Below are 18243 nucleotides of genomic sequence, written 5' to 3'. Positions count from 1 at the left end.
CAGAGAGCAATGGGGGTCGGGTGGAGTGGGAGTGAGGAAGAAAGGAAAGAGTACAGAGGGAGGAGGAAGACGAGCTGTTCCCCACAGCGCTGTGACTTCTGACATGCTCTGACTTAATGGATAGAGAATTTCACATGGAAACAGCAGAAGAGATTTGCAGCCACAAAGAGCCATGCTCCCTGGCTGAAGCCAAATTCAGAGGACAATTGCCTGTGGGTGGGTGGGAGGGGAGAGGAACAGAGGATAGTCGGGCAAGCCATGACAGGGGCCTCGAGAAGCTGGGTCACAGCAGTCGATGGGGGAGGGATGAGGGGCTTAGGATTGACACCGTGTTCCCTTCCATCTGCAGCGCTCTAGAGCTTTTCTAAACCCTTCTGGACATGTCATTTGATGCACACGACAGCCCTTGCTGCTAGATGTGAACAGCCCAATCTCAGAGCTCAAGCTCAAAGTCAACGCAGGTCTGTCCAGTCTTTCCATCTTGAAAGAACAGAAGGAGGCCCTGCTCTTCAAGTACTATCTCAGTTTGGGGCTTGTGGCAGGAAGAAGCCATCCAGAATTCCTCTGATCTCTTAGGGAAAGCCTCTGCCTCCTTGTAGGAAATACCATAAAAAGTACTGAAATACACCAAAGTAGTAAAACATTGCTCTTCCCACCACCTTGTTCCCACCAGCCCCTCTGCTAATATCCCAGGGCAGAGTCACAGTCTCACCAGCCAGAATCACAAAGGAGGGTGAGGGTTGCTTTATAGGCCAAGGGTTGCCTTACTGGTAAGGCAGGCCGGGCTGAGATAGCCCCAGCTCCAGAAAGATGGACAGAGTCATGGGAGCCAAAGGCAAAGGTTGGTGAATGGAAACGAAACGCAAGGGGGAGTCCAGATGGCCCTGCAGACTGTTCCCCCTTGGTTTTCCCTCCAAGCCTCTGTAAACCTCTCCAATCCCTTCCTGTAGGTGGGTGAAGACCTCCTTCCCTCCTTATTCTCAAAGGGTCTTCATTCCCTTCTAGAATCCAAGGAACTGCCCTCGACCCCAATTACACACATGCCACACAGCTGGGGCCCTCAGCTGTGTCCACACCAAGGGTCCCTGGCCCTCTTGGCCACAGCTGAAGGGCCTGGGGGCCAACCCCTGTTCCAAGCTAGCCAACTGGAATCTCCCCCCAGGAACCTGGAACCAAGAGGAGCTGCTGGCATTCTTTCAGGGTTTTGGCTTGGGAAATGACGTGAGGAGAGGCTGAGGTAGCCACATTACAACCTATGCATGTGAAGAGGCAGTGAAGGTTGGCCTTCTGAGGGAGAAGCAGGCCTGAGGGAGAAGCAGTGGGGAGACAGAGGCAGAGAGGTAGTTCCTGCCATCCCCTGGCTCCCACTCTTGTCAGGGAGGTACCCCTATGCTTACACCTCTTGCTCTTATGAGAGGTTCCTCTCATTTTCCATCCACAAGCCCTCACACAGACAAAGACTACGTCTTACCTCTCTCACTTTCTAGAACCAACTGCTTCCCTGAGCACTGGGGCAACCTGAGCCACTGTTTCCTAGAGAAAAACCCCTCTGTCAGAAATGCCCGCTGTTACTTTCTGACCCTGCAGGGGACTCTGACCCACTTGGAGAATAAAATTTGGAACTCTCTGCCCTGAAGCCATCTTCTGATCAAAGTGGAACAAGATCAGCCACCACCCCCGAGACACGTCTGATCTTAACAAGTACCTGTTTTCTCTTCTGAAAGAATGCAACACAGGGAGTTTCTTCAACAAATGAGAAATTTGAATAAATTCAGTGAGATGACAACCTTCTCTTCTTTGCCTCCAAAACCCCTTTTTGTAAGGCTTATAAGGTAGGAAGAGAGGGGGTGGTTCTCCTTTTAAATCACAACAAAATAGGGGTGGCTGGGTGGCTCAGTCTGTTGGGCATCTGCCTTCAGCTTGGGTCATGATCCCAGGGTTCTGGGATCAGGCCCCATGTGGGGCTCTCTGCTTGGCGGGGAGTCTGCTTCTCCCTCTCCCTCTGCCACTCCGCTCCCCCTGCTTGTGCTCTCTCGTTCTCTCTCCCTCTCTTTCTCTCAAATAAGTGAATAAATAAAATCTTAAAAAAAAAACCCACACAAAATATAAGCATTTATTTTAGGGTTTTTTTTTTTTTAAAACCTTTAAAAAACCTTTTTTTAATTAAAAAAAAAAAAACCCGATGCCCTCCGTTTATTAATGATCCTGGAATCTCTCCAACCAGATACTTGCGGTCATGCGAGGGGGTGTGTCTGGCAGAGGCTGCCTGAGCAGGTCTTCCCAGCATGCAGGGCTGCGTGGGGCCCCCAGGCTTCCGACCAAGCCCCGCCCAATTCCATTCCACCCTCATGGCACCTCCCACTTTCTTTGGGCCAGGCTCCCTCAGTCCCCCTCCAGCAAATGTTTATTCCTGCCTTTCACCCTCAAGGGGCCTTTGCCCCCAACCTTCTTGCCCCTCCTTTCTGCCCATCTCAGCCTCCAGGTCCCTTGCACGTAGCCGTCCTTCACCGCTCATGGCCGCGCGGCCTCATCCCTGCTCTGCCCGCCTGTGCCCTCCTCTGTGCACCAGAACCAGTGACTTCACGGCTTTCTGAGGTGAGTGACTGTCTTCCCAGTAGAACTGCCATCATGTGAGGGCAGTCCCTGAGCTTCAGACATAAGGGGACCGGAAGAGCCACATGGCACAGCTTTCAAAGACTTCCTGGAGGCAGGCGCTACCCCAAATTCCCTCTCTGGCCTTGTCTCCCCTCCAGCCCTCCCCAAACTGAGTCACATGCCTTATTCATCTTTCTGTGAAGCAACCCACTCCCAGCGCCCCAACCCCAGCACACCTGGCACAGAGCAGATACTCAAATATTTTTGTTGACGTAAAACCACAAATACCCATTGGGTTGAATCAATATTATTCTTTTCAGGGACTTGAGAGAGAGAAAGAACCACCTGCTGGGATCTTGGCGCACCCAGCAAAGCCTTGGTTGAATGCTGACCCCCAAGGACACATCCGTGAGGCTGTGAGGTCTTAAGCCCTAATGCCCATGGCCACGCAGAGCACAGCCTGGACACATCAGAGTCTGTCCAAGCTGCCGCAGGAGGAGCCCAGGAGCACTGTCTTGGAATGTATCCTTGGACAACAAACAGAGTGAACACACTTTATTATTCAAGCCAGGACACTTTTGAGAGTGAACTGGAAATTATGCTGGGACTATTCCACAGAAGCGGGCAGGAGGGTCGCCTGGGCAATCCATGATGTTCTGTGTCAAATCCTTCTAAAGAACATAAAACAGAGTGTTCTAAACAGAAGCACTTGCTAAACTCAAAATAGCTGAGGGCCAAGATGGTTTTATTTTAAAAGCCAATTGTGTTGTTGAAGAAAAGGCTATTCTCTCGGCCCATTTTGGCTATGGTGGGGGGCTGCTTGGGGAATTGCACTGAAGACGTGTATGCTCCTGGTCCGGGGGTTTTCTGAAAACAGAACAGAAAACAGGGGCTGATGAGACCATGTCTCCAACACTCAGGGGCCCCCTGAGGCCAGTTGTGGGCTCAGCCCTCACTGGCAAATCCCTACTGAGGAAGATGAGGGTCACGCCCAACTACACTGTGGCCTGGGGCACCCTTGACTTGGAGCCCGTCCTTGGAGCAGAGGCCTGCTCCCATCTATGGCTTTCTCCAGGCTTCCAGAAGTGTCAAGAGAAGGGCAGACAAGCAAACACTGGCCTGAGCCTGCTAGGCAGCGGGCTCACATCCCACCTGCCCCTCAAGGCACACTTTCTCAGTGGGCACTCTGCCCAGACAGCTCCTGTCCCTGGGAATGCCATCGTCGTCCCCACCGCCAAGCACCTAGTCTCGTGATAAGGTACTGGAGAAAATGGATTCTGAACCTGGGTGATTGACTTCAAAAAGTCCAGACTTGTGTTTCTGTACCTCAAAGTCTGCAGACCCAGGGTCCAAAGTAGTCTCAAGGGATCTACGAGTTCTCATTTCTAAAAGCCGTGTTTTCCTTTGGATGAAATTCTTGAAAAAGTCCTTTTGCCAATGATGTCAATGAAGATTCTCTTCTACAGTGATCAAATGCAACCAATGTCATTTCCATAGACTCAGGCGAAGACTTCGATTTCTTGGGTCAGCATTTCCCATGCTGGGGGACACGTACAGATTCTGGAAGCCCGAAGGGATTTTATCTCGAGTCTGTTGGTGAAGCATCGGTGTCTGTGTGTGTGTGGCCCAGGGAAGGGTTTTGACGTCAGAGAGGCTTGAGTTCGAGTCCCATTCTCACCGCCAATGGCTCGGTGTGACCCTGGGCCCTGTGCTTCCTCAGCCTCACCCAAGACAGGAGGTAACGAGGCTTTCTGGATGCCCTCCAGGGCAGAGAGCCCCAGTTTGGCAGCGATAGCTCTCGGCACATTAGCTACGGGCACTATTATTATTCTCTATTATCATGGGCTTGTCATTTCCATCCTTCTTTGCAGTGTGTTATCTCTCCAGGAGAGAGAGAGGGTGGAAATAGGATTACCCTGGAAGTGGGACAGGGTGGTCAGGCCAGAGTGGATGAAGTCAGTTGCCCGCAGAAGCTGCGGTCAGTGACAGGATGTTTCCTCTGCCGAAAGCGGAGGAGCAGCCTGGAAATCTAATCAAGTCCTGGCCAGACGTCAAAGGAAGCCGAAGCCTTTATTAGTGCTATTAACGAGGAAGCAACATGTGGGTGGAGTCCTGGAAAAGCAGCCCACAGAACAGCAGGTCTGTGGGCCTCCGTCTCACAAGGCTACCCTCCCAGGAGGCTACCCATGGTGGCTCTCAGACCTTGAGAACACCCGGCTCTATCCCCCAGTCCTGATTTCACTGTCCGAAGCAAACTTCGGATTGTCCTTGGCTTCAGTGAAAAGTTTCCTATAAGGGGAGACACCCCATAGAGCAAGTGGCTCCAGACCGCAGCCTGCCTTACTAGACACTTGTAAATTACTTGCAAAGTGCACGCACCTTCTGGCTTCTCTATCAGCTTCCTGGGAGTTTGGTTAGCATAACTCCAGCTTCCTGAAGATGCTCAGCCTTGGGAGCTTGGACAGAAGTCTGTGTCTGGATCATGCTAATGCCACTAGGGTGCTAAGGGACACACCACCTCCTGCTATTGGGTCTGTTTTTAATTTTACCAACAGGGACTCCCCAGTATTCCTCCAGATAAAGACCACACTAACCCCACACCAGAGCTGGTAGCTCTGGAGAGAGATCTTCATGACACCAGCCTGGGACATCCACCCTTCCCTGAACCACCGGGATGGGCCCATTTTCTTATAGGCAGAACTTGTATTTCTGTCTCCCTAACCACCTCCCCAATGGTACGGCTACATACCAGTGAGTTCTGGGGACTTTCCAGCTGGGGTACAGATGGGGAACAACAAGGCCATGGGAATTAAAACAATCAGGATTTTTTTTTTTTTTTTTTTTTTTAAGAAAACTAGCCACTGTTCATAAGCTTCATGTAGTGCTTTCGCAATTTTTCTTGGGTCTTCCCTAGGCCTCTGAGGCTCAAACGCTGCCGCCATGTACCTGTGTCTCTCTGGGGACTTGACCCCCTTTGCTGTCTTTCCTGAGTTCTTAGGGGCAGGATGACCATTCAGGCCATATTGGTCTCCTTTGGTTCAATAATAATGTTTCTGCTCTAAAGCCACACACACGTCCCCCCCAAACCGTATACACAAAGAACTGTACGTGGACGGGGTCAGCCACTGCCCACTGCTTGCCTCAGTTCGTTAGATACATGTTCCCACAGAGCAGCCAGGTCACAACACTGATAGCTAATTACTATGCTGGATGTTGTCAACTGGACCCCAAATTTGGCCCCCATCTTTGTGTCTGGAGTCCCTCTGAGCCTGAAACAGCCCGGGGGGCTTGCCAGATTTTTGAACTCCACATTCTTTCCTACCTCGACAAGCAATTAGATAGATAGATAGATAGATAGATAGATAGATAGATAGATACATATTAGAATTGTCTAGAACTCTAACCCAACCCCCACTGCCCTCCCCAACCCCAATCACAAAACCTACAAACATCATTTTTTAGAGTACTTACAGAACAAGCGGGCAGGAATCGAGGTACTTTGGATTGAAAACAGGAAGTAATAGAATTTACTGGAGGTATTTTCAAGTCGTAATGACCCGGTCCTGGGCCTTCACGCTACAGGGGGGAGAAAAAGAGTTTTTTATGATTACTAATATTTGTTATATTTAATGCTTTATTTACCTTCCACAAATAAACATATGGATCACTTGTGATAGGGTAGAAAAGTCCCTAGACTGGGGCTTGGAAGTTATGAAGGTGTGCCCTAGTACAAGCCATTGTCGAGTGGGAATAATACTTGCTTTACCTGCTTTACCTGCCTTGTAGGTGTCTGAGACTGAGGCTTAAGTGACCTGTAAAAGCCCCCCTTGGTCCTGCCCGGACCCGCCACCCCACACTGGCACACCTCACTCCCTCCCTGTCCTTCAGGCTGTTAACGACTGCTGCTCTGAGTTGTTAGCTTCCTAAAACTCACGTGTTCTTTCGCAGGAGTATAGTATGTGTTATCTTAGTCCAAACAAGTCTTTATAGCGATTTGCTGACAAAAGCACAACATAAAATGAACACAATTTTTAAAAGACAATCATTCTGATAGAAAAATTAGTAAAAGGCAATTCACAAAGAGGAAATATAATTATTCATATAGGAAATGGGGGGGCTTTAACCTCATTAATAACCAAATAAATCTTCACTAAAACAAGGATATGATTCTTGTTTCTGGGTCTAAAAAATTCACGAAGAAAGAAAAAGGAAGAAGGGGGAAGGAAAAGGGGGGAAAAGAAAAGAAAGAAGAAAACCCCCAAATCTTAACCACCAGCATGGACACTCCTCTATGATTCTGGTGCAAGCACAAATTTGCTTAGCTTTTGTGGAGGGCAATTTGGTAAGATATGAAATGGCTTGTAAATGTCTAGACCTATCCAGAGGGAGAGAAAGGAGGCTGGTTACCAGACCGCTTCAGGAATCAAGAGACAGATGAAGAGTCCTGAGCCCACGTAGAGCAGGGAAAAGGGAAAGGGCCCAAACATCACAGTGGAGCATGTGGACAAGACGTTAACCTCTTATTTTTTTTTTTTTTTTTTGGCAGTTTACTCTTTCTTTCCCATTTTAAAATACCTGTACTATTTGATAGAAATGAGTCATTCTGCATGATGTCTGGGATCTGTTCTCAAATAATGCAGGGACTAGGGGAAATGGGTGGGAGGACACACTGACCAGGAGCCACAATTGTTGGATGGGTATGCGGGGGCTCACTGGAGGATTGTGTTTGTGTGGTTATACGTCTACAGTTTTTACAGTACAAAGAGAGGATGTATGTTTATTATTCTGACCCAGCAAGTCCACGTTTAGGAGTTCGTCCTAAGAAAACAATTGAGAATGGATGCAAGTATTTGGAAATCAATGAAATCACCAATAATGTGTGTCCGGGTAAATACATCGTGATTCTTCCATCCAGCTGTCTAGTGAATTGTTACAGACATAAAGCTACTCCCAAATACTGTTAAATGCAAATGCAAACTTAAAAAAAATAATGTGCCCCAAAACATGCGGAATGGAATGTTTGCTGCCTGTTTTCCCCAGGTGGCAGCATGTTGTTTAAAAAGAACTTCTTCTTTTCTCATAAGAATAGTAAGAACTACTCCTCTTACCTGCATTTTCTAATTTTTCTACAATGGACTTGAGCGCTCTTGAGATATGAAAAAAAAAATATACCTACCGTATAGATAAACGAATGTGAAAAATGAGCAAAGGAAAGAAAGATAAAATATACAATAAGGCTAGAACAGAGAACCGTGTCCTGTGAGACCTTTCTCGTAGGTAAGGCTGGGCTGCAAATGAGCCCATCAGATACAGCAAACAGGTGCCCAGCTGCAGACCCACCGAGGGAGTTCAGAACCGGGCTTTCCCTTGTTCCCTCCCGTGGGTGGCAAAGCCGTGTCGTTGGGGCTGCCATTCTCAATTACTCCTCCGTGAATGGAGTCTGTTATTAACAGTCAAGTGCAAGTCGGAAAATCAAGGGATGGATACGCCTCATAATTCTACAGCTCATGGCAGCGAGATGAAAACAGTAATACTTTGAAACTGATGCCTACGTGGGACAGAGATTACTACGGGGGTGAGGCTCTCCGTGTGGACTGACCTGTACACTCCCGCCGGAGAAACCTGAGCTGCCATAAAAGCCAAAGCATAGAAATCCAGGGGAGCCCGACGGGAACAGTCGCTGCGACACCCTCCACCCTCGGTTTGGCCGTAATAACCGCAGTACTTTCACATCAGAATGGTCGCTGCGGCAAAAGGCTGCTAGGTGTGCTACCGTTGACTCTATGCCTACAGCAGCCCCTTACAGGACGGCTAAGAAATGCCACCACATGGCCCCTTTCCCCCAAGTGGCTTCCCTTTCTGAGTTTCCAAATCATGAGCTCCTTGGGAGTCCAGACGCCAGGTTTGGCGAAGCACTGATGTAGGCCTGTGCCACCAAGCAGCCTCCCTGTACAGGCTTGGGGGCTGGGTCATCTAAATCCAAGGGCCTAAGACTTGGGGCAGAAAGAAAATGACTGCATGCTATCTGCCCCACACGTGTCTGATGCAATCTTTCAAAGAGGCAACATTACGGAAGTGGATCCAGGCCCAAATTCATATTCCAGAAGCCACAGGAATGTTCTAAGTGAAACGTTAACGATTGGGCCAACATCCTGCAGTGGGCGGGCGGCAGTTCCAGAAGACTCCCTCCTTTGGAGGACAACGTGAGTGGGCAGTGCAGGAATGAGGGGAAGGGAACACCCAGCATGGCTCAGAATGTGGGTTGAGAAAATGGATCCAGATCAATGGGAGGGTGTTTAAAACAAGGATATTTGACTGGTTAGCAGCGTTGCTCCCTCAGTTACTAGGGATCAATGAGCATGACCTGGAGCTGTCCAGGTCACATTATGGTTCACATTACGTGGGATGCATGGGTGAAGGGCGGCTCCCAGGTCCATCAGGCAGTACTAAGTACCTCTCACACCAATCAGATGAGCCATTTCTTAACCCTTGTTTTGGTCAGGGTCATGATTTGGCAACTCTGGGTTTCCCGAAGCTACGCCTTTCAAAGACCACTGACATTCGGAGCCAAGAACGAACAGAACTGTCACCTTCCTAGGGTCCCAGGACCTTCTTCCAAAATAAACTACAGGAAACCTTTCATAGTTACCCGCTCTTCTGCTTTGGGGTGTGATTACATCTCAACTGTCCTGACAAGATGATAATTATCTTTCTCTTCTCTTTGAAAAAGTCATTGAGTTTCTACTCAAGAGCCACTTTAAGCAACGGGAGCTACAGGGATGGCACAAATGAATAGAATACTACCTTCAACCTCAGAGGAGCTTATAGTCCAGGGAGGGATTCTTTTTATCCCAAAAGATGCAAGGAGCGAGGACAGACCTGAGGGAGGGCTGAGCTAACTGCCTGGCTTCAAGACTCTACACCAGGCCCCGCTGTTTCCAGTCTGTGCCAAGTGCTAAGTGTGATCTCTGGGCCATGGGATGGTGCCAAGGGTGGCCACTTTCTACTTACTACAAAGGGCTCAGAATGCACGGGCCCTACTGACTTTTCTGGAGTGCTCCTAGAACCCTGTCATGCCATGAAGGAGCTTCCCAGTGGGCGATAACTCTCAGTACCATTGTAGGCCTTTGGTAAGCTCTGCCATGCTTCCACCAAACACACGTCTCCTCCGGGGCTGGGAGAGTGGGACTGGCTCACCTACGCCACACTGCTCTGGGCATCCCAGAGCAGCAAAATGCCAGGTACCTCTGAAAGACCGTGCAAGGGTAGGTGCAATTACCCAAGTTAGTATGTGTTGAATGTGATTCCCTCAACATCCACAAACCTTACACCTTTTTATTGTGTTGAATGGTGTCCCCCCAAAACTCAGAGCTCCTGTCAATTTTTGAATTACTAGTACCTCAGACTGTGACCCTCTATGAATATAGAGTCCTTACAGACGAAATTATTTAGGATGAGATCATTAGGATGGGCCTTGATCCCATATAATGCTATCCTCCATCAAAAGGGGAATTTAGGACACAGAGACACGCACACAGGGAAAACACCATGCAAAGATGAAGGTGGAGGGCTACAAAACAAGGGAGGCCAAAGATTGTCAGCATACCACCAGAAGCTAGGAGAGAGGAATGGAAGATGCTTTCCCTCCCAGGACTCAGAAGGAACAGACACTGCCGGCATGTCCATCTTGGACTTCCTCTAGAAATGTGAGACAATAAATTTCTGTTAAGCCCCTCAGTTTGTAATGGTAGCCCTAGTAAATGAATACATAAGTGCTCAGCTCATTTCTTCATTCGGTGAGGATACAGTCCACCCCACGGGAATACAGCTGTATTCCCGACTCCCAATATCCATTGTCCATTGTAAGTCCATTATCCATTGTAAGTCTCCCAATATCCATTCTATCCCTTCGTATTAGAACAATTTTTAACGGGCGCATGTCTACCCAGCACAAAGGTTACATTTCCCAGCTTCCCCTGAAGCTGGGTGTGACTGGATGACTAATTTCTTGGCTACAGGACAGAGGTGAAGAGGTGTGTATGAATTCAGAGCATCCCTATGGAGAGGGCAGCTTATCCATCTGCCACCCTCTTGCCCCCTGGTTGGTTGGTCCCATGTTCTCTGCTCTCTGGGACCACGGGAACAGAAGCCACACTTAGCAGAACAGCAGGCAGAAATGCAATGTTGCTGGATTGCCCCACCAGCCCGGAACTGCCTACTGCAGGAAATTTATACAAGGCAGAAATACGTTCTTCTCCCATTTATAATGTTGTTATTTGGGGTCTCTGTTCCTAGCAGCAGAACTCAGTCTTAATTGACATGATAGACATGTTCTACTCCTGTGGGGCTTACATTCTAGCAGGGAATATACATATGCCATGCCAAAAACACGACAAGTGTGTGGCGTATGACACAAAGGGGCATACAGGATGCTGTGGGAGAGCATGAAAGAGGGTACACTCCGGGGCCTGAGAAGCCCTTAAGGAAGTACAAATGAGCTAAGACCGAATGAGTAAGGAGGGGGTGGAGTTTTCAGGGCAAGGGGCTGGAGGAAGTGTCTGTACAGAAGCTGCAATCGGAAAGGTTAGGGAAAGCTACCCTGGGAGGAAGATGCCGTTCATTTTAACCATTCAGTCAAATTCTTCGCATTGCAGAAATAAAATAAAATGTGCATAGGCTCCTGTCAAAAAAAAAAAAGTTAGGGACCTGAAATTCAACTTTCTCTGGACAGTTACCACTTCACTGGTTTTTACACGTGTATTAACACTAAGAACCATTTATGGTTTAACTGCAGGGGTAAAGTGTTTAATGTCACCCTGTATTCCCAATCTCTGCAAACCATCCGCCTCTGCAAACTGGGTTTGCGGGTTTTGGGGCGCCTCTCCAGCCGGCTCCACGGCTGCCCACGGCCGGCTCCCCTGGCTCCCTCGCCACCGCCAGGGCAGCTGCCCATCCCTGCCCTGTCTCTAGCTTAGTACCCACTCTGGTCACCAGTGCTCATGTAACAGTCGAGAATTTGAGGCTGGGTGAGGGCTACAAACACACACTTGAGCACCTGGGCTGTGGGATCCAGAGCCAGTTACTGACCTTGCTTCTCACTGCTGGGAGGTATCACCACTCAGCTCTAAACTATTTTCTTTAAAAATCACAAAGCTAAAGGGAACCTAGGAAAAGCACAGAGTCTGTCCCCATTGATCTGAGGTACAACTTCTCTTTCCCTTGAGGAGAGAAAAGGTCGGAAAGAAAATGTGCGGTCCCAAATGTCTACCTATACACATGTAACACACAAGTAATAAGCAGCATAAATTGAAATTATTAGATGGGGCGGTAAAAGGATCTCCCCTAAATTTGGTGACATGTGTGTAATAGCTGGAACACATTCCCCCCAGAAGAAAACAGGTGCCCCAGCAGGGACAGTGGACTCCTGTGTGGAGGTGGGCGCAGAGACAAGCCGGAGCTGCCGGTCTGGGAATTCAGGAGGAGGCCTGTGGCAGAGCGTCTGCAACTCACGAAATTCTAGAATTCTGTAACCGCTGGTCCACAGGTTCACAGGAGAAAGAAAGGAGACATGCGTGCTGTTGAGTAGGGTAGACGCAAAACTTGCAGGCCAAAAGTTATTCACATTTGCAAATTAGGAATTGACCATACCTCTTAAGTGTAACTCGGTACTGTTTACTCCTGTGGAGAGAGAAACCACAGCAGTCGGGGGTTCCCGGCGCCGGCCCGGTGGGCAGGCAACACTCAGTGATCACCAACCTGCCCACCATAAAAACGCGGCTTTTGCAGGAACGCACCTGCTGAGGACCCCCAGGCAATGCAGCATGGCTGCAGGTGTTCACCGGACCCATCCTCCTTTCTCTACCTGATCCCAGGGCCCCACCAGCCTTACAAATCTAAGGCGGTACTTGCCCACAGGAACTTTGGCAAAGCCGGCCACTCCTGGTCGCGGGAATTGGCCCAGCGCAGACACATGACTGTCGCCTGGCCAATCCAAAGAGCCTGCAATTTCACACACGGGTGGTGAGGCAGGCAGGTGCGCACCTGGAACTGCTCATGGGTCCTCTTGCCCAGCTCATAAACAGAGTGTGCCCAACAGCCAGAGGAAGGTGAATCAGTGGCAAAAGTCCTAGAGGCTGTGTGCACCAATAAAGTCCATCCCACTTTTATGTTTTAACTGTTTGCTTGCCAGTCCAGAATGGGCTTCTGCCACTTGCAACTGAAAAAAAAATCCTACCACTAACATTCTTTTTCCTCCACCCAGTCAAGATACTGTTATAGGAAAGGAGAGCAGGAAATTCTTTACACTTGCAGCCGAACAGGGATATATGACTCTCCTGGTGTTAAGAATACCACTGAAAAAGTTGCACAAATTTTTTAGAAAGAAAAACTGCCAGGATATGTTTTCATTTAAAAAAAACTCCTAGTACATCTGTAGCTATATTCAAAAGGTTATATTTTTCAAAAATGTTACCTACCAGTGAACTCATCTTTGAGGAGATTGAGACTGGGACCTGCTTTAATCATCTTTCAGATTCTATTCAAGCAGAAATCAGTTTATGTTTGGCTTGATTCAATCTGACCATGTTTACTAATTACTTGTCTGTGCCTTGTGGAGTTTCAAACTATCAGCTTAGGTTTTGTTTTTTTTTTAAGATTTTATTTATTTATTTGACAGACAGAGATCACAAGTAGGCAGAGAGGCAGACAGAGAGAGAGGAGGAAGCAGGCTCCCTGCTGAGCAGCGAGCCTGATGCGGGGCTCGATCCCAGGTCCCTGGGATCATGACCCGAGCGAAGGCAGAGGCTTTAACCCACTGAGCCACCCAGGCGCCCTCAGCTTAGGTTTTTAATTGAACTAATTTCATAAATGCAAAAGCAGCTGGAATGATACAGCAGTCTTTCAGAGTGCTAGTCTTAACGCAGAGAGTATGGCACAGATCTGCTATCCCCTTTTCAAAATGCTATTAAATGTGACTAAAACAGACAAATCACGTAACGCTCATTCCTATCTGTACAGATTCTTTCCTGTTTATCTAATCCTTTCCTTGTTCTTTATAGGCTTGTCAGGTTTTAAGAAATACAGAAACATCTTGAAATATTTCTGACATCAAATAAAAGAAACTCATTTTCACTTGACATTCTTAAGATTTTATCTCTACTCTCAGGAAAGGTGTGCATGTCTTGTTTTTCACTTTATATACAACTGTGAGAATTAATAACTGTAAAGAATCTGCTCAGCAAATCACTGGAAGTCCCAAATCACGTGAATGACTGAGTCCTAATTAAGTAGTAGTAGTAAGTCGCGCTGTTTTTATTTAAGTAACAAAATAGTTTTATGTTGACTATTTTGATGGCACTTATCCTCAGACACTACTACCTCTTTTCTGACTTTTTTTTTCTTTTAGAGGGAGAGAGGGTGTGCCCCTGAGTGGGGGGAAAGGGCAGAGGGAGAGGGAGAAAGGGAATCCCAAGGAGGCTCCACGCTGGGTGCCAGCCCCATGCCAGGCTCGATCCCTCCACCCTGGGATCATGACCTGGGCCAAAATCAAGAATCCGTCGCTCAACCAACTGAGCCACCCAAGTACCCTGCCTCTTTTCTGACTTCTAAAATTTATATTTTGAAAAACTATAAAAGCAATGGAAAAGAAAGGAAGTAAACAACCACCCTAATCACAACACCTCAGCGCAGCCACTAAATGGATTCTGGTGCCTTTCCTGCTTTTTACGCACATAATTTTTCCTACATTGCTGCTGTTGTCATCTTGTTATTATAAGTAATCCCCTCATGATATCTTTGTATAGGTGAATTATTTCTGCACAAGATTATTACTTTAGGAGAGTTTTCTCAAAATGGAATCAGTAGGCCACGAGATAACATACTGCCCAATTACCTTTCAAGGGGTTGTATCAGTTTACATTGCCACCAGCAGTAGACGAGAGAAAAACTGGCCCCATACAGACCACATGCCAAGTAGATACTGGGAGGAAAAGGCTGGGAAAAACAGAATCGTCTTTAGTCCCTTTACACTAATGGGAATACTAAATAAAGTCATCAGTGTCCCCAGTATATTCAAAGAAATTGTGCAGAATCTCTGATGTTCTTAACGCCCACACTTGGAAACATATTCAAGAAGGAAGAAAATCTGTGCAATTTTTTGGTGGGTCTAGAGATTTATTTGGGTCATGTATGAAAGCAGTTAAATCGATTAAATAAAGGGAAGGGTAAAGGGAGGAGAAACCATAAATGACAAGTGTCACTTTGTCCAGTTCCCTTGGTTGAGAATGATCGGGATTTGTTGCAATTTCCTCCTCTTTAAAACGATCCCACTATGAAGCAACTGTACCTGTAGTTCTTGGGATTTGTGGAGCTTGGTCATTATTATCAAGGTGCTGAAAGTTGGCAGAAGTTGCCAATACAATTCTTTTCATGGATGCAAAAAAGCCCTTTTTATTTATGATGGACCACGACTCCTGGCGTCTATCCCAAAATGCTCACATAAGTATCTTCCTCACAGTCTTTACTATGAACAAAACAGTTGTGCCGATCCATAACCAATTATTATTACTTCAACAATAACTGAAATAGCCAAAGACTATACAACCTTACATTGATAATCTGAAGATGAAAAACTATTTTCCAACCCAACACATCCCTTACCAACAGCTTCTCTTGAGAGCTACCTACACTTTGGGGACAAGACATAATTCACCAACTGCATCCGCAACACAAACAAGAAGACTGTGAGTTTTTATCGTTGTTGATGTTTTGGTTTGGTTTGTTTTTTTTTGTTTAGTTTTTTAAGACTGACTTACTTATTTGAGAGAGGGAGTGTGTGCACATGGTAGGGGGAGGGGCAGAGGGAGAGAGAGAATCCCAAGCAGACTCCCCACTGAGTATGGAGCCTGACACAGGGCTTGATCTCACAACCTGGAAATCATGACCAGGAGATCGTGATCTGAGCTGAAATCAATCAGATGCTTAACACACTGAGCCACACACTGAGTGTCCAAGCTGCTGTGTTTTTTAACAAGGGAGAACAGCTTCTCCACACTGAGAGGCCTTCAGGCACTTATGATCCTAGAGGATCTTCAAATCCAAAGTTAATGTACTTTTTACAACTAAAAAACATGTAGTGATCTGATATGCATTCACATGGTCATTTACTTTCTTATGGTCTTTTAATGGGTTGCTCCTGGAGATTTTATGTACGAATGATTAAGAAATTTGAATGGACTACTTTTCTTTTTTTAAGATTTTATTTATTTGACAGAGAGAAAGAGACAATGAGAGAGGGAACACAAGCAGGAGGAGTGGAAGAGGGAGAAGCACGCTTCCTGCTGAGCAGGAAGCCCAACGCAGGGCTCAATCCCAGGACCCCAGGATCATGACCTGAGCCAAAGGCAGATGCTTAACTGACTGAGCCAACCAGGTGCCCACAATGGGCTACTTTTCATATAGGGCATACCTATATGTATCCATCTTTTATAACTTGCCTCATTATCAAAAGGTTTACAGTGACTCAGTGGGTGTCTATAGGCCATACTATATTGCTATATCTACAGGTCAGATTTCTGGTGACTGTAGGTATCAGGTATACCAACAATGAGGCAAACTGTCCTAAGTCAGTAGGACTCAAACGACACCACAGCCTTACCATGCAACTGTACACAAAACACATTTCAGAGGAACCAAAGAACTGGGAATTTTTTAAAGAATCAAAATGCCAAACACATGAAAGAAAATTAAAGTGAACATGTATCTGGGGGGAATTTTTTAAGTGGTGGAAAAGACAGATTTCATTCATTCCTTCAATACGTTTTCTGAGCACAGTACTAGGGTCTGGGCAGTGATGAATAAGACAGCCCCCACCGCCAACCCTGTTCATGGAACTTACATTTCAGAAGGTGATGACAGCCCCTCTAATTTGACGACATAAGCATTTTACACTTTAAATTTCTCTCTATATAAAAACACAAAAGTAAAAGGCAAAATCCCCGGAAAGCTTCACGAAATACAAGTGCTAATATCTTTTTTGTTGATTTGTACAAACTCTATAGTGAAAAGAATGTTAAAACTCCACCCAGTAGATAACTGGGTAAAGACTTCCACCAGAAAGTATGCAGGAAGGACCATAAATAACTAATTAACAAATAATGAGAATGTATAGTCTCAGATCCCACAGAGGAAATTAAAATAATGAGATACCATTCTTCTACTATCAAGTTAGCAAATATTTTTAAAATTAAAGATAAACACAATTTATACAAATTTTATGTAATGGTCACTCCCTTGACTGCTGATGAAGATGGAAGTGAATGTTAATACTTTTTTAAAAAGGTTTGGTAATCTAGATGAAGAAGTTGTGTATCATCTCTAGTAAATACCCTTTGTGATAATCCATAAAAAACGATGCCAAAACTTAGAAAAGACTTTATGAATTTTTATGTTAGCATTAGTCTCTTTTTTTTTTCAGCAAAATAATTTTCTGAGTATTCAGTACTGTCCTTGCAGAGCAAAATGGTGAATGTAAACAAAATCGTTGTCATGCAGAAGAGCTCTCCAATAACTGATCTCTTACAAAATTATTTCCTACTCAAGCATCTCTCCCTGCTTAATACTGGCATCCACCACTGCAGGCAGATCAGGGTCTTCGTAAGTCAGTTTTTCTCTGTCAGCATTAAATGATGTTTAATAATACACTGCAAAGAAAATGCAAATCCAATTCAAAATGAAAATGTAAATTTTACTAAAAAATATAAGATTTCATGAACTTGATGAAAATGAGGGAGAAGTGCCCAAATCAACAGGAAAAGGCTTTCATTGCCCAATGAGGATCCAGCAAAGTTAAAGTAGCAACAACAACAACAACAACAACAACAAAACGAAGATGACAAGGATTGTGACGGTATCAGCATTTCAGAAAAAATGATTTCAAATATTAGAGGAGCTGCCCTTGGGAAAACTAATGATGCTTCAAATAATATTTTTTTTCTAAAATGTGTCGTCTGGGGGCGCCTGGGTGGCTCAGTGGGTTAAAGCCTCTGCCTTTCGCTCAGGTCATGATCCCAGGGTCCTGGGATCGAGCCCCGCATCGGGCTCTCTGCTTGGCAGGGAGCCTGCTTTCTCCTCTCTCTCTCTCTGCCTGCCTCTCTCCCTACTTGTGATCTCTATCTGTCAAATAAATAAATAAAATCTTTAAAAAAAAAATGTGTCGTCTGTGATGTCATTGGAATGTCGAACATGATGTGAAGGATGTCACTGTACTATCACAAGATGTTGTCAGAAAAACTAAACACGGTCTCCTTTTTAATGTAAGAACTAATCCATAGTTGAATTGTAGGATATTTTCCTAGTTTTTAGTTCAATTTCCTTTTTTTTTTTTTTAAGTTAAGACCGAATCAAACTTTATTGACTACTTTGAGATTTTGATTCTACTTAAAGTGCGTTCACTTTAACAGGCCTTTTTTGGGTCAAGTTATACTTGGATACTAAAGGCCCCTGTATATGGATGGCTCAGTGGGTTAAAGCCTCTGCCTTCAGCTCAGGTCATGATCCCAGGGTCCTGGGATCAAGTCCTGCATCAGGCTCTCTGCTCAGCATGGAGCCTGCTTCTCTGCCTCTCTGCCTACTTGCGATCTCTGTCTGTCA

The 18243-nt window shown here is 46.2% G+C and overlaps 1 protein-coding gene across 1 annotated transcript in view; it reads right to left on the bottom strand.

Annotated features, from left to right (window-relative positions):
• Positions 1-3345: 3345 nt before the first annotated feature.
• Positions 3346-18243, bottom strand: part of STPG4 (sperm-tail PG-rich repeat containing 4) — a 36128-nt gene continuing 21230 nt past the window's right edge. The window contains exons 6-7 of the mRNA XM_045981823.1: positions 6067-6171; positions 3346-3462 (exon numbers count right to left, since the gene is read on the bottom strand). Of these exons, the coding sequence (XP_045837779.1) occupies positions 3346-3462; positions 6067-6171 (222 nt within the window). The remainder of the gene's footprint in view (positions 3463-6066; positions 6172-18243) is intronic.

This window comes from Meles meles, chromosome 16 (genome assembly GCF_922984935.1).
Source record: "Meles meles chromosome 16, mMelMel3.1 paternal haplotype, whole genome shotgun sequence".
Lineage (NCBI taxonomy): Eukaryota > Metazoa > Chordata > Mammalia > Carnivora > Mustelidae > Meles > Meles meles.
This window is presented reverse-complemented; position numbering and strand designations above follow the sequence as displayed.